Here is a 23948-nt window from a genome sequence, read left to right as displayed (position 1 = left end):
GTTGTATGACATAGATCCAAAGTGTCCATTTTCAGAAACGCTGGGTTGTTTTAATTGGATTCAGACTCATTTATTACTATTTCCTATCACAATAGAGGAAAACATTTCTCAATAATGCGGTCACTTGCTAAAATCAAAATAAAACACAACCCCGCCCCCTCCTCTCCAGGAGGGAGGAATGTTGCTGCCGCACTGGCCTGAGTTTTTCCTGCTGTGACCATGACAACCGGCTCCCCTCACAAAGGCTCCGGCCTCCCCAAACACCAGGCCCTGGCACAAACATTTGACTTTCTTTAGGGCAATAATATTAAAGCAAATTCCTGGTCTTTGCCAAACAGAAGATTCATTGTGGGAAACTTCCAGCTTCCTCAGTGAGCGACATTTCCCTTCGTGATCCAAATTCTTGGGTTTGATTTTCCCTCCTAAAGCCCAGCTCTAGCGAGCAGCACTGAACAGAGCTCCTGCTGACTCGCGTGTGTTCGTGGGAGCCTCCTGCTTGCTTTCGCTTTCCACGCGCTGCCCTTCTGTGCGGTTCCGGGAGGACTTTCCCGGGCCTGCCCGGCTCTCCAGCCACGACGGAGGGTTAGCCACAGCTGCTGACCCGGCCACAGGGCGGGGAGCCTGGCGCCCTGCCTGTCTCGGGGCATTTTCTCCTCGGCCTCACCATCCCTGCAGTTCTTGGAAGCCAGGACCACTCCGCTGACCAGCTGCGGTGGGCCGAGGTCAAGGATTCCCGCTTGAGACGAAGCTGCTCCCCCGCGTGAAGACAGCACTGCTCTGGGTCGCCTTCAATGGCCGAGGGGGGGGGTCTCTGGTCGCAGCCCTCACTCTCCTGCTGCAGGGTGCTGGGCTCCGGTGGTCCAGGGAGGGGCCGGCCTCTCCCGCCTGGGGCAGGTGCTCTGGAGGTAAAGCCAGGAGCACCTTGGGTGCGGCCTGAAGCAAACACTTAGCTGGTGTCCCCGGGGGCCTGCACCCTTTTCCGGGTTGTCTTGGTTTTGAGCCCCTGAGGGATTTGCTGTGTTGGCTTTGCACACACCTGTTCTTGCTTTCTGTGACTTTCCTTGGTGGCACCACCTCTGGAACTGTCTGGTTAACACGATTCAGGTGCTAGCAACCTCTTCGCCAGGGAGAGTGGTCACTGTGCCCCTGGACGTCCCCTCAGCCCCTTCCTCTGGGGCTAAATACCTCCTCCAGCCCTCCCTGCCCTCCGCACCCAGGCTTCGCCCGCTCAGCGTTAACATCCGCGCCCTCCGCTGGCCCTGTCTCCTCAGCCCGACGGCAGCCCCGGCAGCCCAGCCGGGGCTCCCACACACCCTCCCCTGGGCGCGCCCCTCAGCGTGTGCTCTGCACCGGTTTCTCGCTGCTGTTAAACGCCTCGAGTCCCTCCCTCTTCCCCGAGCGTGTCCTCTCTCGAGAAGCCCCTGTAGGTCGCTTTTCCTGGTGGTTTCGTGTGGCATCTAACCGCAGGTTATCATTGAGCTCTTTTCTCCAACTCACTTGTGATCTCTTCGAAGGCAAGGGTTTTGAACGACAGTTGGTACAGTAGAATATCCAGCCCCATCCCGCGTGGCTCAGTTGGTTTGAGTGTCGTCCCATATACGAAGGGGTGGGGAGTCCGATTCCCCGTCAGGGCACATACCTGGGCTATGGGCTGGATCCCCAGTTAGGGTACATGCAGGAGGCAACCGGTGGGTGTTTTTTCTCTCTCCTTCCCCTCCTCTCTAAAATCAACATACAGAATACACACGTGTACAAACGTCCATACAGGAAAGTGCACGTGTCAGAACTGCGCAGCTCAGTTCATTCTCACGAACTGAGCTCAGCGTGTGACCGGCACCTGACCAAGAGCTGACGTTTCTGGCCCCCAGGAGCCCCCCGAGCCCCTGGGGTCACCCCTCTTTCCCCAGGTGCACGCACTCTCCTGGTTCCTGGCAGCACCGGTGAATCCGCTGCCTTTGCTCTGTGCAAATGTCACCACAAAGTGTCTGCCACCGACCGTGGTGGCCTCCTCGGCATCCCGCGCACTGCGCGCGGCCCGCGGCGGCCTGCTCCGGCGGTGGAGGCAGCGGACAGCCGCTCCGCCCCTCCTCGGTGGAGGGTTCTGTGGGCCTGGGCGTGGCAGCGCGGCTGCGGGGTCGCAGGGCGCGCGCACGTCTGGACGGAGACGCTGCGGAGGCCGCACCTGACGGCAGGAGACGCGCTCAGGCCACTGCCAGCCGGTCCAGGGAGCTGGTGCCCGCCGGCCCACCCGGGTGTGCCCCCTGCCACTAGACGGTCCCGCGGTGACCTCTGTCGGCCGAGGCCCCCAGGAGAGCCTTCCCGTCGGGGCCCTCTCGGGCACTCGCTCCGGGGCGCTTTCATTTTGTTTGTCAAAGAACGCCCCCGGGTCCAGGGAGCTCCTCCTGCTTTGACGCCCCGGTGCGGGGGGCCGTCCGGGGGTCAGCCCCTGCACACGGGTGTGGTCCCTCCCCCTCCCCTGGAGGCCGACCTGCGTTTCCACCTGGTCCTGCGAAGCGCGCCTAGCTTTCCCGTGGGGCGCGTCGTCCTGACTTCTATGAAGGACGATACCACTGAAAACTGAACTATAACATAGCTTTTCTTCTTTTTAAACAGTTGGATATTCTAAAAATCAAGCAATAGCACAGAGCTCAGGGTCTTACCTTTGCTTTTTGGATGCGGTAAGTAACTTATTGCTCTATTTAAAAAAAATATATATATATATATATACCTATATGTTGGTTAGATAATTAAATGTAAGATCAAATTATCTTAATTTTAGTGTGCGTCTTGAAAAATCTTTAGTATATTATGATCAGACTGAAAAGTTAAAGTTGATAGGTGTTTGCCATTTAATTACCATAGCTCTGAACGAGTTTAAGTTCTGATAAATAAGATTACACGAGAGAGCAAAATGACATAGCAGAGAACCATGTACACAGAGATGAGGACAAACCAGGAAGATGTCCACAAATACAGTTCTTAAAGGTTAGGGTCCTGTCAGTTGGAGGACTGGTGGCCTCGCCCTGGCCTGCGTGGCCCTGCGGCTGGAGCGTCGTCTTGTAACCGAAAGGCCGTGGGCTCAGTTCCCGGTCGCGGCACAGACCCCCGTTCTGGGTGCGTACAAAGGCAACCAATCTTTCACGTCGATGTTTCTCTCTCTTCCTTCTTCTCCATCTCTAAACGAAATGAAAATGTCCACAGGTGAGGATAAAAAAGAAAAAATTAACAGCCTTAAGAACAAATAACTTATGTGAGTTGATAGGCAAACCCAAAGGAAAATGGGGGTGATAAATGGGAGAGGGCCGGAGTAGGGACTTCCCCCAAAGTGCAGGGACAAACGACACGCTGCAAACAAAGAAACAAGTTGGTGACACACTACTTTCAAAAACCAGATCAACCAAGTGTTAAAATTGTAGACAGCACTTGGAAAGTGGGAACGGGTCCTGGTGACAGCATCGCTGTGCACCGTGTACGAGGACTGGGAGGGTGCTTGTGCCCCGGACCCCGAGAGCTCACTTCCAGGCAGCGCAGAGATTCCGGAGGAGGCTGCGGTGTTCTCCGCCGGGACGGGCCTTCTCTGTGAGGACCCCGGGGCACACCGGACGCACACCCGCCTGCACTCGCTCTGGCCTCGGTCTCCTTCCGGGGCCTGGGGTGCAGGGCTCCCAGGGTTCCGTGCAGGTCTCGGGGGCCACTGTTTTCCTCCTCAGGGTTGGGCTGGCCCAGAGGTTCTGCCTGCGCTGATCCGGTTCACACAGGAACCTTCCCTCCATCTCCCGGGGACTCGGCCTTGTCCTCGACCACCTGCGGCCTGGGCGCAGGGTCTCCCGCGAGTGCAGGCCGGGGGGCCGGGGGGGGGGGGCGCGAGCCCGCACCGTGCCGCTGCCCACACACAGCCCTGCCCTTGAAGACAAGGCCCAGCAGGGGCTGCGGCTTCCTGCCCTGCTGCTTCGGTCTCTCATCTCCCTCGTCTTTTCTTGGGGGGAAGCTCCCCAGAGTTCTCGTCCGGGGGACACTCAGGCGTCCCTCCTGTCCCGTTGTCTCCCTTCAGACCCTGCCCCGGGGCCTGCTTCACAATCTCCCGCTGCATCAGCACTTCCGTGAGCGGAGATGGTTTTTGCTACGAGCAGGCCTGTGCCGGTGTGTGTGTGGGTGGCGCGCTCAGTCCTAGCAGGCGTGTGACTAGGGTCACGTTGTGACTCTGTTTCTCGTTCTGAGGAACTAGCAGAATGTTTTCCAAAGTGGCGGCACCACCTTACATTCTCACCAGCCATACACGGAAGTCACTCGATGTTTTTTTGATACGTGGCATTTTAAAAACTTTGTAGATGTGAAGAAGTTATCAGTCTTGTATCCAGAAACCTTCCTTGCTAAATTCACTTTTTATTATTACTGTTTTTACCCTTGCCCGGGGGCATTTTCATTTGCTGTTTTAGCGAGAGGGGGGAAGGGAGAGAGAGAAGCATCGGTGGGAGAGAAGCACTGGTCGGCTGGCTGCCTTCCCACACCCCCCGACCGGGGTCCGCACCGGGACCCGGGACCCGGGACCGCTGTGCATCCGGCCAGGCACTAAACCCACTTTTAACTCTAATCTTTCCCTGTAGGTTCTCTTGGGTTATTTGTGCACACAGCCTTTGTCCCCTCCCTAACCCTATTTCCGTTTTTTTTTTTTTTAACGCCTAAGTCTCAGTAATTTGTTAAACAGAAGTCGTGAGCATGGCCACTCTGGTCTCCTTCCCAGTCTCAGAAGAGAGAGCCGAAGCCTCCCACTGCTAAGCGTGTTGTTCGCGGTGGGCTGCCCCGCGTGCGTGCCCCCTCTGGGTCGGCAGGCTCCGGGCCGGAAGCCGGAGGTCACAGGGCACCCTGAGGCAGAGGAAGGGAGGGCAGCAGAGCTTCAGACCCAGCCCCACTGCAGGCGGCGCCCCCTGCAGGCACCCCCCGCCCCTGCCGCCCCTGGCCAGGCTGGCCTGCAGTCGCTCGTGCCGCCGGAGAGAGCTGCGGGCGGACCCCAGGGTCCGGCTGCTGGGCAGCGTCTGACGTGCCTTTCTGGTCTGTCTCCCGTTTTGCCGGTCCTTCGTGTCGGTCGGACGCTTCCCGGGAGTCACCGTGGGCTCCTCCCGCAGGACGACGTGATGATGCCGCCCAGAGTGAGGCTGCAGCTGGAGGCCGCCCTGCAGCACCCGGCGAGCGTAAGTGCTGGCGTCCGGTTCCGTGCTTCCCTGCCGCCGACAGCACGGCCACTAGGCCTTTTATTTGCTGATTTTTCTTGGCACGAAGAGACCTGTTTATTGCTGATGACACTTCATTCAGCTAAAACTACAAGAAATCCACACAGATTCTTAGAGTGCAAGTTCTCACAGGCGGTATTTATGATACTGTTCTGGGGGGGAAAGGTGGGAAGATAGCGACAGGAACTGTTCAAAAGGACACGGTTTTGAACTACCGCTCACAGTCAGAAGAATCACCGATTCTCAACCGCAGGTATTTTGTCGGGTGTGTGCGATGGTTGTGCAGAGTCTCCCTTGGCCTCCCAGCAGAAGGCCTCACCGTCTGCAGATGCAGACTCTTGCCTGGGTGGCTCTCGGGAGACACACGCCGAGCCGTGGCCTCGGACAAACCGGCCGAGCAGTATCGAGTCCGTTGAGACCCACTGGACCATCCCAGCTTTTTAAGTCCAGACCCTGCCTCGGGGTGGGGAGAGCCGGGTCAGGGCAGCGCTGCCGGACTCGGGGCCCCGTCGGAGGTGAGCACGTCCGCGGACCCCCCAGGGAGCTTCCTGCGAGGGAGGGCGTGCCCCTTGTCCTGGGCAGCGCCCCCCGCTCTCCGACAGGCGCGGAGGGCCCCCTGGTCTGCTTCTGCTCAACCAGCGTCTCAGAGGCTGTGCACCTTGGACCCGAGGGCACCGGCCGAGAGCCGCAGTGGGTCAGCTCCAGGCCTCAGGAAACCCCTCCTGCCACCCAGATGGCCTCAGCTGTGCCCTCCTCGTCGTTAGAGCAGCTTCCCGGGTGGCCCGGAGCCAGCCTCTCCAGGACCCAGGCAGGCAGCCGTACCCCCTCTCGCTGAGTCTGCCGGTCCTCCCGATATGCGGTGTGTTTGACTCCCGGGGCCGACGTGCCCTCCCTGGACCACGAAGGAGCAAGCCCCTCAGCTCCAGGGTAGCAGGTCCCCAAGGGCCGTCAGTGACCACCCGGTGCCCACTGTCCTGGCTGAACACCCTGCTCTGCCCTCAGGCTCCGTGGACACGCGTGTTTGTTCACAGTCTGGGGCCCTGCTGTCCCAGCTCCCGTCCTGTGGGCCTGGCCGACCCCCTTCTGCCTGCGGGCTGGACTCCGCCTGCAGGACGCCAGTCCCGCCGCCTCCCTCTGGGTTGCCCCGGGCCCGCCGTCCCTGGAGAGTTCAGCGCCCCTGCCCCACGGCTGGCCAGCCTTGTAGGCGCCTGTGCTGCCCGCGGTCCACCTGGTGGACTGGGAGTTCCCAGGAACGGGGATCCTGCCTCCGTCGTTCTGCATGCATCTCAGATAAAGGACGGGCGTCTGATCAGTGCTTGGGTGCGAGCTGTGTGCTCAGGAATGGTTTTCACTCGAAGGTGATGTAAATGGGATGGGGTGCAGGAGGAGGAGAGACCCAGACACCACACAGGGCTAGTGCCCCGAGAACCCGGGCTGGGGCTCCGGCCCCCCACAGCAGCCCGTGCAGTGCCAGGTGCGGCGGGGTCACTGCTGCAGCAGGCGGCCTGGGGCGGCGGGAGGGCCGCCGTGCAACCTCTGTGCTGCCACAGCTTCCTCGCGGGGCATCGCCGGATGGAGTCGGCCGGCAGGTCGCCCAGGGTGGCCTCCCTCAGAGTCAGTGGTCACGGGCTCCGGCCACATCTACAAACCCTTCCCAGAGCACAGATCAGTGTCTGAGGGACAGGGCGGAGGCTGCGTGTGGCCAGCGGGCCCAGGCCAGAGCTGGAGCCCAGCACGCAGGAAGGTGGGGGACTGCCAGCAGGCCCGTCCCCAAGGCGTGGAGGCTGAGAGGACGTGAGCGGACCCTCCGCAGTAGCGGCAGGCAGCCCGATGTGGTTCTGCGGCTCCCGCCAGATTCTGAGAAGGCCACGAACCAGCAAAGCCCGAGCGCCACGGCGTGTGGGGAGACGGACCCTGCGGCTCCACAGTCAGGCTCACCCGCTGTTCCCAGGCTGGCGGTCTCCTTCCGTCCCGTCCACGTCGGAGGACACGCCTGCACACGGCACGGGCGCTGTTAGCTGCTTCTCCTGGGAGCCTCCTGGGAACGTCGTCCGGCCCTGGGCAGCGGGCCTGGCCTCGAACCTGCAGGACCCCTGGTCTTCGGGCACCACCGGATCCTCCTGGGGGTCAGTCAGCCGGCCTCCAGAGAGGGGGACAGGGGTTCTCAGGGACGTGGACGGGGAGAGGAGACGCACAAGCCAGGTGTCATGGTCGGGCTCCTGCTGGAAGACACCCTGGGTGAACTCCCGCCCCCAGGGCATGTCGGCAGACGCGCAGCCATTCCTCCCGCTGGCCCTGACGGGCGGGACAGCGTCACAGGTGGCCAGAGTCTCCGAAGTGGGAGTGGCGTTTGGCGGCCAGACTGGCTGCCGAGCCGGTCGTCTTTGCTCTCACCGGTTTGCCCTCCACCTCCCCCCCCACCCACCGCGTGAGCTGGGGAGCGCAGCGGCGCCCTCAGGGTCTCGCCCCACCGGGGGGACGGCGTGTGTCTGAGCGGCTGGGTGAGCCGCCCACGTCTTCAGGCACGGAGGCTGCCGCACGGCACTTCCCGAGCATTAAAACGTTCCCCACGCTGCAACTGCCACCGCGCCCTGCCGCCCGTGTTCACGCTGTGGGGAGTGAGGTACTGTCAGATGTGCTGTCCTCCACCTTTTTCATCTCCTGCTGAAAAAAACCAAACACGATTGGCTCATTAGTGAAGTTACTTTGGGCAGCTCTGCACACACAGGCTCAAACACACCACGGTATCTAGGGATACGCGAAGAATTTGGAGAAAAGGAAGACTGTCAGTTCACCATTAACTTAATCAAACTGCCTTGTTTTGCATTCTTGTGAAGTCCTGGCAAAAAGCTTTCCCGCTGACCCTCTAACCCGGTTCCCCCCCAAGAGCAGCCGCCGCCTCCTCCTGTGGGTCCTGCGGGCTCGGTGCGGGCGTCAGCGGAGACCGGGGACGGCCTCGCCGCCGTGTCCACACAGAGCAGCTTCAGAGAGCACGTTACTGTGGGGTCGGAGTTTTTTTTAAATCATGACCTACAAAAGTTTTAATGTGCAGTTGCTGGTTGGTGGTTTTGCGAATTATGTCTCATACATAGTTTGGAAAGAATGAAATGAATGGTAAGTGTATGCTTGCCCTCGGTTGCTGTTTTTAAGGCCATTTACAAGAAAGCCATTTAAGCGTGAAAGAAAGGCCCCTGGAGGCAGCTCCCATAGATGGCACAGCAGCACCTTCTCTGCGGAACTTGGGGCGCCCCCAGGCAGCTCCCACTGCGGCACTGCCCACCGTGTGCGGAAACTCCCTGAGCAGAGACCAGGAGCTGGGGGCGGGGGGGCACTTTCCCAAGGTGCGCGGCATCCTGGGATGTTTCCAGCACGGGCCGAGGGCTCCTCCTCTGCAGCCTCGGGCCGGACGGGCCCTGTGTGGGATGTCCCGGACCTCAGCGAGTCCCCAGGGAGCCCCCTGCCAGGCGGCTCGAGCTGAGGGGATGCGGGGTGCTGGCGGCAGGGACCTCCGTCTTTGCGGCGCCCAGGGCCTGGCGAGCACGGGGGCCTCCGCTCTGGAGCCTGAGCTCTCGCGTGGGGCTGGAGGGCTGGTGTGTGCCCCCCCCCGCCCACCAGACAGCACCGGCCGCAGCAGAGAGCAGGGCCGCCCTGTGGGCGCCACAGGAAGAGCCTCGGTGTGTACCACAGGTGCCTCCTCAAGGCGGGGGGTCCGCGTGGCTTGCCTCTGGCTGCCCTGGGCTCCCCGCCAGCGTGCCTCTAAGGAACTGTCGGGGTGAGTGACACCCCTCCACGCCTTCGTGTGTGGGCCATGCTCGCGGTGATGGCGTCTCTCTCAGAGCTGTGGTCCCGAAGTGCCAGGTTCCCGTGATCCCCACCTACCCCCCCCACATGGGACGCCCGCCCGGCGTGGCTCCAGCCTTGGTCGGCGGCAGCAGCCGAGTCTGCTCCCATATCCAGAAGGAGCGCGTCCGCGGCTCCCACAGTCCCCCGGCCGAGGCGAGCTCCAGAGGGGCTGGCTTGTGCTCGGCGGGCTGGCCCGTCACCCCTGGGCAGCTGTCGGTGACACAGTGGTCCTGGGGCTCGGGGACTTGGTCTTTCTTATGGAAGTTTGGCCCCTTTGCCTCATGTTTGGGAACCCTTTGACGTGAAGGGTTCCTACCTCACTGCTTTGGATCAGCATTTTCCCTCAAAGTCTTCTCATTGCAGCAACCAGATGCAGGCCAGTGTGGACAAGACTAGAAGGTGAACACAGCAGACGGAAGTATGTCCGACGGGGTGTGGGGGAGACTCACTCGGGGCAGACGAACACCCCGGAGCCGCTCTGGTTCACAGCATCGTCAGCGCACGTTGTGCGGGGTGTGTCTGAGAGGCTCACAAGCAGAATTCAGCGATACGTAAAAACCACACACCTGTGGGCAGTTGTGTCTGACCACAACCAGAAAGCGGACAGAAGACATGAAAGCCATTTCACCACAGAGGACGGACAGATGGCAAAGAATCCCATGGGAAGAGGGGTAACATCGCAAGCCCCTGGGGACTGACTGCAGATGAGACCACAGCGCAGTATCAGCTCACGCCCACCAGAAAGAAACGGTAGAAAACGCCGTGACACCGAATGCTGGCGAGGATGCTGGGTGGGGGGTGGGGGGGCGTGGAGGAGGCGGTGAGCAGTGCAGCCACTCCGGAGGACAGCCTGGCACCTTCTTAAATCATACGTGCACCTACCGTGTGACCCGGCGGTCACGCACGCTCCTGGGCATGCGTCCCGGAGAAGCGAAGACTGGTGTTCCCACGGAAACCTGACTGTGAACGCTTACAGCCGACTGACAGCACTTACTAGTGGTGAGGCTCAAAATTAACGGGATTTAATGATGTTCAGCCCCAAACTGGAAAAAATGCAGACATCCTGTAGCAGGCGAAACAGACTGTGGTTTATCTGTAGTGTGGACTATTTTCAGCCAAAAGAATAAACTATTGTTACAGCAGCCTGGGCGAATCTCCAGAGAACTGTGGAATAGGCAAAAACTCGGTCCCCAAAGGCCGCACACGGCATGGTTCGTTCACACGGCATTCTTGGAGGGACACGGTTGTGGGTGACGGAAGGGGTGGGCCTGGCTGTGAAGGGGCCTGGGGCCCTGTGGTGCTGGGAGCCTCAGTGTCCCCGAGCTCCTGGGTGGCCGTGTGCTGTAGTTTTCTCCATGAGAGAAACCGTGTGGAGGGCACACGGATCTCTCTGCATTTGTCCTCACTACATGTGAATCCACCAGTTTCTCAAAAAGCACAATTAAAAAGCCAACAATAGAAACGGCAAGCGAGCAAAACCGTCTCAAACTCAGGGGACAACTGCATTAATATCAGCTGGCGGCTATGTGTTAGTGGTGAGACTTGCGGTGCAGTCTTAGTGAGGAGGCTCATCCAGTGATGGAGGTTGTCACGCTCACCTCTCTGGTTTCTCTTACCGGCTCCTCGTTGGTCAGTGAGGTGACGAGAGTGTAGTCATGCGATCCGATGTTGGCGTCACGCCCCTGGCAGGCTCTGTGAGATCCTCATGGGGGTCCTGTGGGCCCCAGGACCTCACCAAGGGGCCGACACCCCCCAGCTGCCTGCCCCCAGCCACAAAGGGGAGGAGGGCTCAGTTCTCTGCCTTCGTGGGGACCCCCGATGGCTGCGGCAGGGACAGCCCATTCCAGACCCACCTGAACCACCTCAGGGACGAGCATGCAGATCCGTCAGCAGTGCAGGCAGCCCCCCCTAGACTCCTGGGCACTGTGGGGGACAGGTCAGGGTCAGGGGTGCAAGGCCAGTGTACTGCGGAGGCACTGGGAGGGGAACGTGTGGACTGCTGGAGGCAGGGCCAGGCTTCCGGCACCAGGAGGGAGTTACGCGGCCGAGGGCTCTTGCAGGGGTGCTGAGCACCCGCCAGGGGGCCTGGCGGCCTCGACGAGGGGCCGGCCCTGGGGAAGGTGGGCTCTAAGCACTGCAGCCTGTGCTGATTTCGAGGTTCCCGCTTTCAGGGGGCGAGAAATGGACCGGCCGGTTTTGCTGCCCCAGAGGTACAGCGGTGACCTCGTGTCTGCTCTGAGTTAAGGTCCGAGAAGAGCGTTTCTGGAAGGAATCGGGCGTTCGAAGTTGTGTGTCGGTCACTGGGTGTGAATACGCTGCAGGGAAGTGCCGTCTGTGATGAGCAAGCCGGGACGGCTCAGGGTTGTCCCGCGCAGGGTCACCAGCAGGGCCACCAGCAGGGCCCTGCTGCCCCCCCCCAGCCCCCCACTGGGTGGGAAGCACTCCCTCACCCAGCCCAGAGGCGCCAGCTCCCGCCGGGGGAGGGGTGTGCTCGCAGGCACTCACGGTGACTTCCCTCTGTGTCCCAGATCATAGGCTGCCGAGTGAGGAGAGAGCCCCCCAACTCCACGGAACGGTACACGCGCTGGATCAACCAGCTGACGCCCGACCAGCTTCTCACACAGGTACTTGCTTCCCAGCCTGGGAGCTGGCCGAGGCCGCCCTGGAGAGCACACCCCTTCATGCTGAGAGCCCGGGTGAGGCTCACCCTTGCGGCACTGGTTTGCCCACCTCCAGGGGGCCAAGTGCTCTCTGGGCAAGGGTTGGCGTTTCAGAGGAGCGTGCCTGAGGAGGCGGGGCCAAAGGGCCCTTCTGGGAGGTGGAGGGCTCGCCGTGGCCGGGCCGGGCTGGGCCGAGATGCACCATCTGGGAGGGGGCTGTCCGCGGGTGGCCAGCCGCTGACCCTGAGCTGCAAGGAGGCGTGGGCTGAAGTCAGACTGGAAGCCACCGGCGAGGAGTGCGGGGTGGCCAGGACAGGTGGCAGGCGCGGGGCGGCCCCGCCACCCCAGCCGGGACGCAGCAGGTGCTAACACGGAGGTTCCCACACAGTGATCCTGCGTTCCTGCCACGTGAAGACACGCTTTTTCCTGAACTGAACTTGGAAAACAGAAATCTCGGTATAACCGAACGGTCTGTGTGGTCATCAGCATCTGAAATTAGAGCTTCTCGTGGCAGCGGCTCTGGGAGTGCGAGGCTTAGCCCTCCGGCAGTCACCTCCCTCTGTGGGTGCCAGGGGGCTCTCCGGCCTGGCACGCGGGGTGTGCAGCCACCTCAGGCGGGTCAGCTGCACCGCCTCCTCCGAGTCCTGGCCTTGCCTGCAGGACACAGCACGCAGCTCTGGACCATCACACCTGCGTGGTCCAGACCAGCACACGCTGCCGAGGGTTCCGGTGGCACACTGACCTGTTGGCGGGACTCGTCCAGCCCCGTGCCCCGTGGAGAACAGGCAGCCGTGCTTCCTGGTCCTCCCTCCACCCAGAGGTGGGTGTCCCACGTGCAGACACTTCCTCAGGACACACACTCACGGCTTCTTGCATGTTTTCCTGAACGAAGACTCACAGCTGACTCAGCGGAGGGCTGCAAGAGCTTCAGCGGGGCGCCCTGCCCAGTCCCCTGCGCCCGGGGGCTCGGGTGCTGCTGGGCGGGGAGGGGCAGGCTCCGCTCTGCCGAGAGGCCCTGGAAGGACTCCTCGGAGCCCAGTCTGAGGCCCGAGTGCGGGGCAGACCCCCCCGAGGGAGGGAAGCTGCCGAGCCGGACTGCTGACCTGCACCTGATTTCCGGGCAGAGTGAGACTCACGCAGGACGTGGGTGACGGCCTTGAAGCGCAGCACGCACGTTTTCAGCCAGAAACGCGAGTCCTGAGCCGAGGGCCAGCAGGAAGCCTGAGCTGGTGCACATCACAGAAACGGCGGAGGCAGGGCGCTCCCAACTGGTTCTCTTTAGCGAGTCAGGGGACCTTGAAGTCGGAAGTTTCCTGAAATAAACTCAGAGAAGATGCTCTCTTCCTGAAGTGGCTTCCCGACCGCCCCAGTGACAGAAGCCCTCCCCCACTGTTCCGGGGAGGCGAATCGCCGCCAGGTGAGAGGCCCGTGCTCAGCCGCCACGCCCACCACCTGCCTGCGGCGCGAGGAGCACCGTGTGGGGTGACGTCTGAGCTGAGCAGACACTGCCCGTGCGGAGTCCCACGGGTGCGCACAGGTGCCACCGCACGGGTGACGCCGCCCGGCTCCAGGGGAACGGGGAGGGGTGCTGTCCACACAGAATGGCTGGGGCTGGGCCGCCCTGCGAGCCCCTGTGGCAGGCCTCCCGTGGGGAGCTGTTCCCGAGGGCCGCACCTCCCGAGACGAGGGAGGGGGCAGAGGAGAGGCCCCTCCCTGCCTCCGAGGCTGCCCCTGGGGGGTCCGGCCGGGCCGTGGGGGAGCCAGTGCCTGGCTCGGCACTAAAATGGGGCAGATGGGAAGCACCCCCACCTTCCCCCTCCCCCGTGCCCCCCATCCGGGGTCCGTGCTTCCTGGAGTTGCCACCTGCTTGTGCTGTCATGACTAACACAGCAGACACTCACTCCTCAGTCTGGAGGCTGGAAGTCCAAGGTCAAGGTGTCCACAGGGCTGGTTCCTCCTGAGGCCACCTTCTGCCTGTGTCCTCATTCCTGCGGTCTCTTCCTCTTCTTGGGGGGACACCAGTCCCAGGGCCCCCTTGCCCTTACCTCCCTCCGTGTAGCCCCACTGGAGGTCAGGGCTGCCCTGTGGGCTGCAGTCCGCAGTCTCGGCAGACCCGACACTCTGCTGGTGGCGGCTGTCCTTCCAGGGCTCCGAGCGTGAGTTTTCTTCTCATCAGCACTGGTCTCCCTGGTCCCACGCTGGCTGACAAAAGCGCTGGCCATGGTGATGGGTTTGGGGGTGCCACGCGCTCCTTTCCTCTCGAGGAGGACCCCGGGGAGAGGAGGAGAGCTGCAGAGGGCACCCTTGGGTGGCGGTGAGAGCTCAGCCCACCTCGTGGGGCCAGCAGCAGTAGCGATGGTGGGGGAGCAGAGGCGGGCCGGCCCCGGAAGGTCTCTCCGGCGTCCTGGCCCCTAGGTCGAGGGCTGTGGCCCCGCTGCTGAGAAAGCACCGCGGTCTTGGTCCTGACTGGGTCCTCCCCGCCTGTGGGGAGCGGGTGCCTCGGCCCGGTTGCCGCCCCCGAGGCCCGGGGCCTTCGGCCAGCAGTGGGACCTCTGTGGCCCAGCGTTACTTCTGTGAAACGTGAGGGTTCAACCACAAGACTGCAAGGTTTGCGGGGCCGACTGCTCTGTGGCACGCCCACCTGGAGATACTCGGCAAAACCAAGGTGCCTCCTGGCCAGCTGGGAAGACGGCCCGCCGCCCTCGCTCCGCCAGGCCCTGAGGCACGGACAGAGCTGCTCCGCTCGTGTGAACTTGTGGGACGTGTCCACGCGTCTCAGTGCGTCTTCCTGAAACGTCTGTCCTTCGGGCTGAGTGGTTCTCACCCACCTCACTCCGGCCAGGCCACGCTCGTGAACCCCGAGACCTGGCGTGCCCCGCCGCGGGCGGGCTGCAGCCTTCTCTGCGCCATCCCGAGGGAGGACGTGTTTCGCTGGCGGCTGTGGCCGTCGCATCCAGACGCCACGTCAGAGTTCATTCTCCTTGTTGTGTGGATGTTAAACTGTCAGAATACTGGAAACTTGGTATCTGTCTAAAGATAGTCTTCCAACAAATCAGAATTTAGAAATGAGGATAAGAAGCCACAGAGCTCCGGGAATGAGTCACGTCAACTTTGCTCTGGCTCCGAAAGAACCCTGTCGCTTCCTGCTGAGAGACAGCTGTGGGGCCTGTGAGTTTTTCTAAGTGCTCACGCTCTTCCTGATGCCAGGGCGGGCGTCTCCTTTGGCATAAAACCTGGCCCATTTTAAACCTATAATCCTTACTTCCTCTTCCTTTTAAGTGCTGACAGCATCTTAAAGGGTGCTCTGCCGTACCCACCGCCCTTCCGGGGCCTTTCCTGAGGACCAAGGACAGGGCACCTCAGGGTCCCGTTTCAGCGTATTCTGTACCCGAGCCGCCCTTGGACAGACTCTCCACGTTTGGGAGGGAGCTACGCACAGCTCCCGTTTGCCACGGGCACTTCCTGTCGGCGCAGAACAAGGGAGCACCCCCACGCCAGGCTCCGCAGAGCAGCAGCCTGGGCCTGTGAGGCCTCACGTGGGGAACCTTCTTTCGGGCACAATTCTAAGAAACAGGGTTATCTGATTTCTCAGCGGGTGACACCAGTGGGGAGTGACAGCTGGAGAGTGAAGAGGAAACAGAAGTCGATGAAATGGTTTAGAAAACCCAGCATCGGTCTCGGTCTCTCGGGAGGAGAGGGGTGGTGGCCACCGTGGAGCCCTGCTTCCCCCCCAGGGGAAGTGAGCTGCAGACCCAGCCTCGGGGCCCTCCGGCTGGGGCCCTCCGGCTGGGGCCCTCCGGCTGGGGCCCGGCAGCCAGCGAGGGTTCTGACGTTGAACCTCCGACCTCGGCTCTCCGGTCCCTCCTCGAGGCCCAGAGCGCCCTCTGCTGGGCTGCGCAGCGCCGGAGTCCCCCTTGCACCCTCTGAGCCGCAGGTTCATTGCCTGTGATGTACCTACACGTGCAAGAACATACAAAACCAAAGTGAAAGCATTTATGCTTCTTGGGCTGATTTCGTTTGGGTTCCAAGAATTCCGAGTCCGTTGGGGGAGGCAGGCTCAGCAATGGAAGCAGTTTTCACTGAAGTCGAAGTCGGAGGCCCGCGCCTCACCAGTTAGGTCAGGGCTTGGCAGGGCATTTGGCTGCCTGTTTTGTAAACAAGGTTGGTTGGTGCACAGCCAGGCCTTTGGTGCCCACGGTGCCAGGCTGCTCTGCGCGGCGCCAGCGAAGCTGGGTGGCAGGTGAGCAGTCGAGGCGCCAGCCCCTGGCTGGGAGGCCAGCAGGGTCTGCAGTCCCCAAGGGTCCCTCTGGCTCCCGGGGGAAACGGAGGCCTGGCAGTGAGCGGTGGAGCTGGGCGTGAAGGCATCTGCTCTGCCCCGTGCTGTTTTCCACACTGACCTTCCCGCAGTACCTGTGCAGAGAGCTCCAGACACATGCCATTCCTGCACAGCTCCCTCTCTCTCTCTCTCTCTCTCTCTCTCTCACACACACACACACACACACACAAGGAAACAGGCTGGGCGCACGGGCTGCGGAGTTTAATTCTACTTTCCTCCTCCCCCAACGTGGCACCCAGTCGCCCGAAGCAGAGCCTCTCACGCAGGTGGCAGGGGGCCGAGGGTCCTAATACATCCCAGGGGCCGGACCCTGAGAACCAGAGGTTGGGGTGGGGCAGGAGTCTTGGCTCCCCACGCGGCCTCTCCGGGTCCTCGCTGGTTGGACGCTGGCCTTGGCCGCCCCGAGAGCCTCGTGCAGTCACCCGGGACCTCCCCGTGCGAGGGGCAGCGTGGCGGCGGGAGATGGACACGTTTCCTAGGAAAACTCCTGTCTCTGAGAGTTTGTAAGGGCGTGACCTCCCTCCGCCTCTCACCTGCAGTGCACCCACCTTTTAAGAGAATCAAGGTGCTGAGCAAAGGTGCTCCTCTTTCTTCATGCACTTCACTTGAGTGGTTCTGACCATGTGCGCCGGTCTGGCCAGCAGGTCGCTGCCGTCCTGACCCCTGGCCCCTGGCCCCTGGCCTCTGACGCGGCAGAAGCTGAGGCTCATCCATGGCCCCGGGTAGTGTAGGGCTGTGCAGCAGCAGTCCCGGCAGAAGAGAAAACCGCAGCAGGCGTGTCCTGTGTGAGCCATTTCCACGTGAGCCAGCCCGCCTTCCGCCTGGGAACACTTTCTGGTGCTCACAGAGAGAGACGGAGCCCCGGGGTGAGCACGCTGACCGCTGGAAGGTGCCGGCCAGCGAACTTGGGCTACCCGTTCCCACCCTGGCCTTCCCACTGAGAAGGACACTTTCCTGGGCGTCCGCTGTGTGTTGGGAATGGCCACTTCCCGTCTGCGCGTTCGGAGAGCTGCGGGGTGAACACGGACCGTTTCACCAAGCGTCAGGTGCCGTCTAGTCTGGAGGTGACCGCCCGCCGGACTCTGGGAGCACACGGAGGCTGTCCCGACGGGTGTTCCCTGCGGCTCGGTCCTGCTGGGGCCGGCTCCGCTGTGTGCCCGGCGACCCCTGAGCCGCCTTTTGGAGGGAGGAGCCGTGGCAGGCAATGAGAGCTGTTGAAAAGCAAGGACCCAGAGAAGCTGGAAAGACACCACCAGGACGAGCCCATCTGTCCTGGTTCTGATGGGACGAGGAGCAGTCGCCCCCGGGGCCACACTGTCTTCGCTCTCCCCCGTTTCACTGCCGTCCTTGTGCTCCTGTCGCCCTTAGACAACGTAGGGGCGCTGGAGCCCGCGGTGGCTGCCGGGGCCTTGCATTGCCCACGGCCCTGCGGTCAGCCCACAGCCGGGGGCCCCTCCACCAACGGCCTGCGTGTGTCAGCCGCGCAGGCGCTGGGGTGTGGCTGGCCTCGGCCGTGGGAGGGGGACAGTGTCCATCTGGCGGTCAGGTCTCCTGAACCCTCGTACCTACAGGGAAGGGACATGCAAAGAAGCCGTCGGTTTCTGACGGCACGCTGTGGGAAATTAATTACCGGTGCTTGTGACGCACCGTTCTGAACCCTGCCGATGTCGATGGCTTCTAGGTGTTCACCTCCAACGGCCCAACTGTGATCATGCCCTCCTGGTTCTGCTCTCGAGCGTGGTTTTCGCACGTGGGCCCCTTCGACGAGGGCGGGCGGGTAAGTGCGGCTGCCCCCTGGAGCCCTCCTCTGGGGCGGGGGGTCTGTCACTCCCGGGATGGGTCCTTTGCCCCGCCCGCTCGTAGGGCTGGGGCTCAGAAGTCGCCGTCTGTGACGGTCCCCCCACGCCGCCCCCGCTGGGCTCTGCGGAGCGCCCCGGGGCACAGCCGGGCTGGGGCACGTCTGTTTTGCCAAAAGCAGGGGATTTCTGTGTGGCGGCTGCAGGCGCCCTGGCCCAGGCCCCCGGTTACCTCATCCTGGGGGAGAAGCTGTGTGTGGGAGAGCTTGGGATGTGGCTGGTGGGGGAGGAGCAGCCTATCTCCCCTTCCCCCGCCCCGTGGGCGGCAGCCCCCACACACTCCTGCCCAAACCGGGCAGGGGCCAGGCCACCATGGCCTAGAAATGGAGACCTGGCTGCCGACCTGCTGACCGGTCCCTCTGCAGACGGTCCGAGACCGAATGCTCCAACAGCGGGCTGGCAAGCACACCTCACGCCCCGGCCGGGGCGGCCCCGCTGGGCGCAGTGCCGTCCTGCAGACCAGAAGGTGGAGGGTGCAGGCCCTGGTTGGGGTGTGTGTGGGAGGCAGCCGGTTGGAGTCTCTCTCTCACATCAACGTTTCTTCCTCTCAGAGAGTGAGCCTCAGGGATGACGAGTGTATTCCCACCCCCACCCCGCCCGGCCTTAAACTGGCTTTGAGAGCGCGAGGCCTGGTCTCTGTGGTTGGGGGCCCGGCCAGGCCACCCCCACCCTTCTCCCACACCTCTCAGAGCCGTGTGCGGCGGCCGTTCCCCAGCAATATCCGTGGGCCGTGGTGGCTGGGTGTGTGGTCAGCAGCTGTGACTGGGAGGGTGGAGGCTGGCCGCGTGGCCTGCGACCCCAGGCCTGAAAGGACAAACCCAGGGACACAGCCAGGACGTGGACCTGCTCTCCTCCCCCTGCAGGGCGTGCCCGAGGACCTGCTGTTCTTCTACGAGCACCTCCGGAAGGGCGGCGGGGTCGTCCGGGTGGACCAGAGCCTCCTCCTCTACCGCTACCACCCCGGCGCGGCCACGCACGCAGTCCTCGAGTACGCAGGGCCGGGCGGCCGGGCAGGGCGGGGGGTGCTGGGGGCTTGGAGGGGCCGGCTGAGGCCCCGGGGCCAGCGTGAGTGGACTCGGGTGGGGCTCACCCGCAGGAAGTGACTTCGGGTGGGCCGGGGGGGGCGGTCCGCCACCACCCCCACCGAGGGGACGAGGGCCGAGCTGCACCCGGGACTCTGGGTGCCCCGGGCGGGCGGGAAGCTGGCCCACACCCTCCTTCCCTTCCCCTCGGGGCCTGAGCCGAGGCCCCGGGCGTGCAGGAGAGGGGTGGGGCTCGGAGGAGGAAGGCGTCTGCATGCCTTCGGTCAGAGCGGCACGCTGCGTCCACGTGCGCGGGGCGTGTTAGTTGTCCTCGCAGTCACACGTGTGTCCCTTGCCCTCACCGCCACGCTGTGTCCGCTCCGGGGACAGGAAGGGGTGGGCTCCTCAGACGGGTCTGTCGTCGGGGCTGTTCTCAGCCCAGCTGGAGCTGGAGGCCGGCTGACTCCGAGCCTCCCCCTGGAGGCGGAGAGGCTGGCCGAAGGCTGTGGCTCCTCCACTGGACCCCCTGCCCTGGGAGGGGGTGCTGTCCACACACTGAGGGCCACGGCGTCCCTGTCGCCACGGCGGGGGAGGGAAGCACCTAGAGCCATGAGACGGGGCCCCTGGACCCCCTGCTGTGTGCCCCCAAAGACGCTGTGGAGAGAAAGCGCCTGGTGCTGACCGCCCGCCCGCCCGCCGGCCCGTGGTGGGGCCGGCGGCACCCGTTGGGGGAGGACCGGGCCAGAGGCCAGAGGGCCGCAGGCCCCCGCGCCCCGTCCCGCCTGCACGCGACGCGTGTCTCTGGCATCGGCCTTTCCCTGACTTTGCAGCGCGAGGCTCTGCCACCCACAGCAGACGTGACCTCATGCAGTTTCGGTGTGGGATTAAGGGCTCTGAGCGCAGTGGGGAGACCTCCCAGAGCGAGGAGCCTAATTGGAGCCCGGGGCTCCCAGGACCCGGCTCCCCGCACCCTCTCCCCTGAGCGCGCCGGCTCTTCCTTCTGGGGAGGAGGGGGGTCGGCACGGGCACCCTCCAGCGGCTTCCCTGGAACACGTCCGACACCAGGAGGCACGAGGGAGAGTCCATCGGAGCAACCGGGCCCCCCGTCAGCCTCCTGCTCTCCCCGGACTCCACTTCCCGCCAAGCTGCCCCAGGCCCTGCTGCCCTGCTGCCCTGGGCCCGGCACTGGCCGCTGCCTCTGAGCCTTCGGGCTCGACTCTGGCACTTTCTCGTGAACCGGGGCATCCCGCTGCCGGCCCTGACACTGCACCTCTGCTTACCTGCAGCTGGGTTTGCCCTCTGGGGTCGCCGCGGGCTGTTCTCCTCCTGCCGGCGTCTCGCTCCCTCGTACCACCTCTGTCCAAGCCCCCCGGGCCCACTGTGGCCGCGTGTAGACAGACACTGCCGCCCCTCCCCCCGGGTTCTGGAAACGCCCATCTGTGGGGCTGGGGAAACCTGCAGGGCCCAGCCCCGGGGCGAGGACCCTGGCCTCCGGCAGGCAGAGAGGGGCGTGAAGGACTCGGACAGCTGTCCCCCCGACAGTCAGCAGTGAGAACACAGGACGGGCTCCTGGGAGGAAGTGCCTGCCACGGACGTGCTCTGTGCCGCAGCCTCGTCAGCTCACGTGTGTGGCGCGTTCAGACGGGAGACCCCTAAGACTTGGGAGGCACAGAGCGGTCGCTAATACCCGCATCCCTCTGAGCCTTGCTCTCTTTCTGCACCGGGACCCACCGCTGGGACCCGCGCCGCAGGCCGTGTGACTCGGGTCGGCCGTGCCCCCCCCAGGACCGCTCTCGGGGCGCCCTCCCCACTCCTGCCCCACCTGCCGGTCCGTGCGTGCACCCCACGTCGCCCTGCCCTGCGGCTCTGAGACGCGTCTGGCTGGCAGCTCGGAGGTCTGGCCCGGGCCGTCTGTCCTGTGAGTGCCCACAGAAGCCGTGGGGCCGCCTGGGTGGCCGCTGCACTCCACGTGGGCCTGGAGTGGAGGGAAACCGGCCGCAAGGAGACCCAGTCCACGTCTCAGAAAAGGCCAGACCCTTCGCCGAGCAGAGGCCTTGTGTCCGCAGCCCCTTCTCCCTGTTCACCCCGTGGGGGGGGGGGGGCCGCGTGCCAGGCCGCCCCTCCCTCGCCGGCAGGGGCCCCAGGGCACCTCCGCTGCTGCCCGACACGGGGCCCCACGGACCCTGCTCCGCACCTCCCGGCCCCGGGCCGTCCCACCCTCTCCCCGCCTGGGGAAGGGGAATGTGGGAAGGGAGTCTGAAGCTGCCTGCCACCTCCTCGCTCAGGGCTCCGCGGGTGTGCGGGGACTCACGTGTGTGCCGTGCATCTCTCTCCCGTTCTCAGAAACTCCTCCCGCTTCCCCGCATGTTGGCAAAGCCGCGCGCACCGTGGCCAGGCCTGCGCGGCGTGTCACCGGCCCGGAGCGTGTGCACCCTGTGCGCCTCTTTCTCAGACGTGGTGCCGAGCACACAGGACTAGGGACTTGGCACCTTCGAGCGCCAGTGCCCCCCCAAACCTCGGCCGCCCAACACAGCTGTGACGCCTGCCAGTGTGGAGTGGGAGGTGGGCAGGCACGGCCGCAGGAAGCGCCCAGCGGCCGTCCCCTGCCTGGCAGGAGGGCGGGTCCTCGCCCGACTCCGCACGTTGCTGGAACTCGCGGACCCGGGACCGCTGCGTGTGCGGGTCCGCCCCACGCCCGGGGCTCAGGCAGTGGCGGGCCCCGTGGCCAGGCCGGGGCCCACAGTCCCCGTGCAGCCAAGGGCCGATGCAGGGGCCCTGCCTGGAGAAGACAACCCGGCCACCTGGGTCTCTGCCCTGGGTCAGCCGTGTGGTGGCTTGAAGGACACGTCCGGGTCCTTCTGCTTGAGGTCACTGTGGCTGCAGGTGTCCAGTGGTGGGGCGGCCACGTCTCCTGTGGGCGCCCCAGGGCCCGTGCCTGGTGTCTGCTGTGCTGCCTGAGTGTGCGGCCACGAGAACAGCGGGTCCTCAGGTCCCCGAGGGTGGGCACGGCTGTGGGATGCCGGCAGGTCATTCTGGGTTCGCTCACTCAGCCAACAGCCGGTGCAGCTGAGTGCGCGGGCGAGGGGCAGCGTGGGGAGTGTGCGTGCCGCCCCGAGCTGACGAAGACCAGGCAACGTGGGCCCGGGGGCCCTGCTGGGCCGGGCAGAGGGGCGGGGGCAGGAGGGCTGGGCCCGGGTTCAGAGCCTTCCCTCCACAGGACCACCATCTGGACCCACCGCGTCCACTTCCTGGAGGAACGGGCTCTGCCCCGCTGGGCGACCTTCACCATCTGGAACGCAGGCAGGCAGGGCCGCCGACTCTACCGCAGCCTCACGGCAGGGGCGCAGCGCAAGGTGGGCCCCGTCCCTCCGAGGGCCCCGCCCCACACCCCACGTGCAGCAGCTCCAGCCTGAGGCCAGCGTCCTGTCCTCCCCCAGGTGGTCGCCTTCTGCGACGTGGACGAGAACAAGATCAAGAAGGGCTTTTACTGCTACGAGGACTCGCTCGTATGTGGGGCCCCGGGGGCCCCCAGTGGTGAGGGCTCGGCCACAGCCACGCACCAGGCTGGACTCTCCTGGGTTTCTGAGTGGACACCCCGGGAAAGGCCCAGCCGCCAGGCCTGGCAGACACAGCCCCCAGACTCCTGGGGTCTCTGGGACCCCAGAGCCACCTGCATGCACCCGTCTTCCCACCAGGTCTCCCTGTCGCCCACCTGGGGTTGGTTCTGCAGTGGCTGTAGGGTGGCCGGGCGGGGGCCAGTGACGCAGGGTCCAGCCCTGCGAGTCCAGTTGTGTGGTGCAGGTCACTGCGGGGGGAGCACGGAGCCCCACCCTCGGCCCTCCTCACCCCCCAGGAAAGCCCCAAGCCCCGGGTGCCCATCCTGCACTTCCGCGCAGCCCGGCCGCCTTTCGTCATCTGCGTGAAGCTGGTGAGTGCTGGGACAGCCCTGGGCCACGGGGGGGCGGGGAGGGGGGGACAGGCGGCGGCCCTGGGGGCCGGGAGGGGGCGGCAGCCGTGGGCCCACCCGCAACGGGCTGCACGTCCATAAAACCACACCGAGTCTCCCTGCGGTCGGTCACGGGGGCCCCGGGGCCCACGCGGCTGTGCCTGCTTCTCGGCCCCAGGCTTCACGCCGGGCTCCCACAGCGAGAGGCCGGGACCCCTTCTCGCTCGCCCCTGCGGCTGGGCTGTTGGAGTCACCTTCTGAGTAACGTGCCACCGCCGAGGGTCCCCCATGACGCCACCGGCCGGTGGGCTGTGGGGTCATCTCGGGGGCCGTGTAGGACCAGGTGTGACTGGGCAGAGTCTGCCTGCTGGGCGACGACCCCTCTCCGCCGCAGGGGTGGGGGCAGAGCAGGAGGCGGCCAGGACCCATCCGCAGCTGGTCGCTGAGCAGCCACTTCTGTCCCCGGGGCTGCTGCCCCCGTGTGGCCCCTCCCTGCAGAGGCGGGTGGGGGTCCGCTGCCCTCCTTGGAGAGGCGCTGGACAGACTGGGTGGAGATGTCTCTCAGACGCCCACCAGTGCCCAGTGGGACGTTGTGGCCAGCTGCCCCAGTGTCCTGTCCGGGCCGCTCCCCTCGGAGCAGAGCAGCAGCAGCCCCGAGTAGACCGCCTGACGGCTGCCCACAGGGAACCCCAAACCTGGAGGGAGGCTCTGGGGGCCTCCAGTCCGGCCCAGGGCAGGTCCGGACGAACCAGGCCTGCTGCTCCCCCCGCAGGACCTGACAGGGGGCGCGTTCGAGGACAACCTGAGGTCGCTGCACCTGCAGGAGGGCCGGGACTTCCTCCACTTCAGCTGACAGACCCGCAGCAGCCGTGGCGTCGAGCAGGTAACGAGGGCTGGAGGGCAGGCCGGGGGACACCCCCACGTGGGTGGGACCCATGGGGGGCGTGGCGGCTGGTGCACGGCAGACCGTGTGTGCGAGGGGCTGGCCCCTCACCCAGCAGGCGTGTGACCCCACCCTCACCACGCACCTGACAGGTGTGCGCACTCTGCACACACC

General features: G+C 64.3%; 1 protein-coding gene across 13 annotated transcripts in view; it reads left to right on the top strand.

Annotated features, from left to right (window-relative positions):
• Window positions 1–23948, top strand: part of B3GNTL1 (UDP-GlcNAc:betaGal beta-1,3-N-acetylglucosaminyltransferase like 1) — a 30328-nt gene that overhangs the window by 4240 nt on the left and 2140 nt on the right. For 4 of the 13 annotated variants that reach the window (XR_006785363.1, XR_006785367.1, XR_006785362.1 and 1 more), the window contains exons 4-11: window positions 5124–5189; window positions 11600–11695; window positions 17749–17844; window positions 18787–18911; window positions 22163–22298; window positions 22383–22451; window positions 22799–22873; window positions 23664–23774. Coding sequence is in view for 7 of the 13 variants with exons in the window: in XM_045836288.1 (XP_045692244.1) it covers window positions 2614–2678; window positions 5124–5189; window positions 11600–11695; window positions 17749–17844; window positions 18787–18911; window positions 22163–22298; window positions 22383–22451; window positions 22799–22873; window positions 23664–23744 (809 nt within the window). In the remaining 6 variants the exon portion in view is untranslated. Of the gene's footprint in view, window positions 1–2613; window positions 2679–5123; window positions 5190–11599; window positions 11696–12176; window positions 13149–17274; window positions 17441–17748; window positions 17845–18786; window positions 18912–22162; window positions 22299–22382; window positions 22452–22798; window positions 22874–23663; window positions 23775–23948 lie in introns of those variants that run through there. The other 9 variants (XM_045836288.1, XM_045836287.1, XM_045836286.1 and 6 more) reach the window with 7 other exon arrangements.

Source organism: Phyllostomus hastatus, unplaced genomic scaffold, assembly GCF_019186645.2.
Source record: "Phyllostomus hastatus isolate PE091 unplaced genomic scaffold, TTU_PhHast_1.1 phas_contig_210, whole genome shotgun sequence".
Taxonomy (NCBI): Eukaryota; Metazoa; Chordata; class Mammalia; order Chiroptera; family Phyllostomidae; genus Phyllostomus; species Phyllostomus hastatus.
The sequence above is the reverse complement of the archived record's forward strand: the minus strand, read 5'-3'. Positions and strand labels throughout refer to the sequence as shown.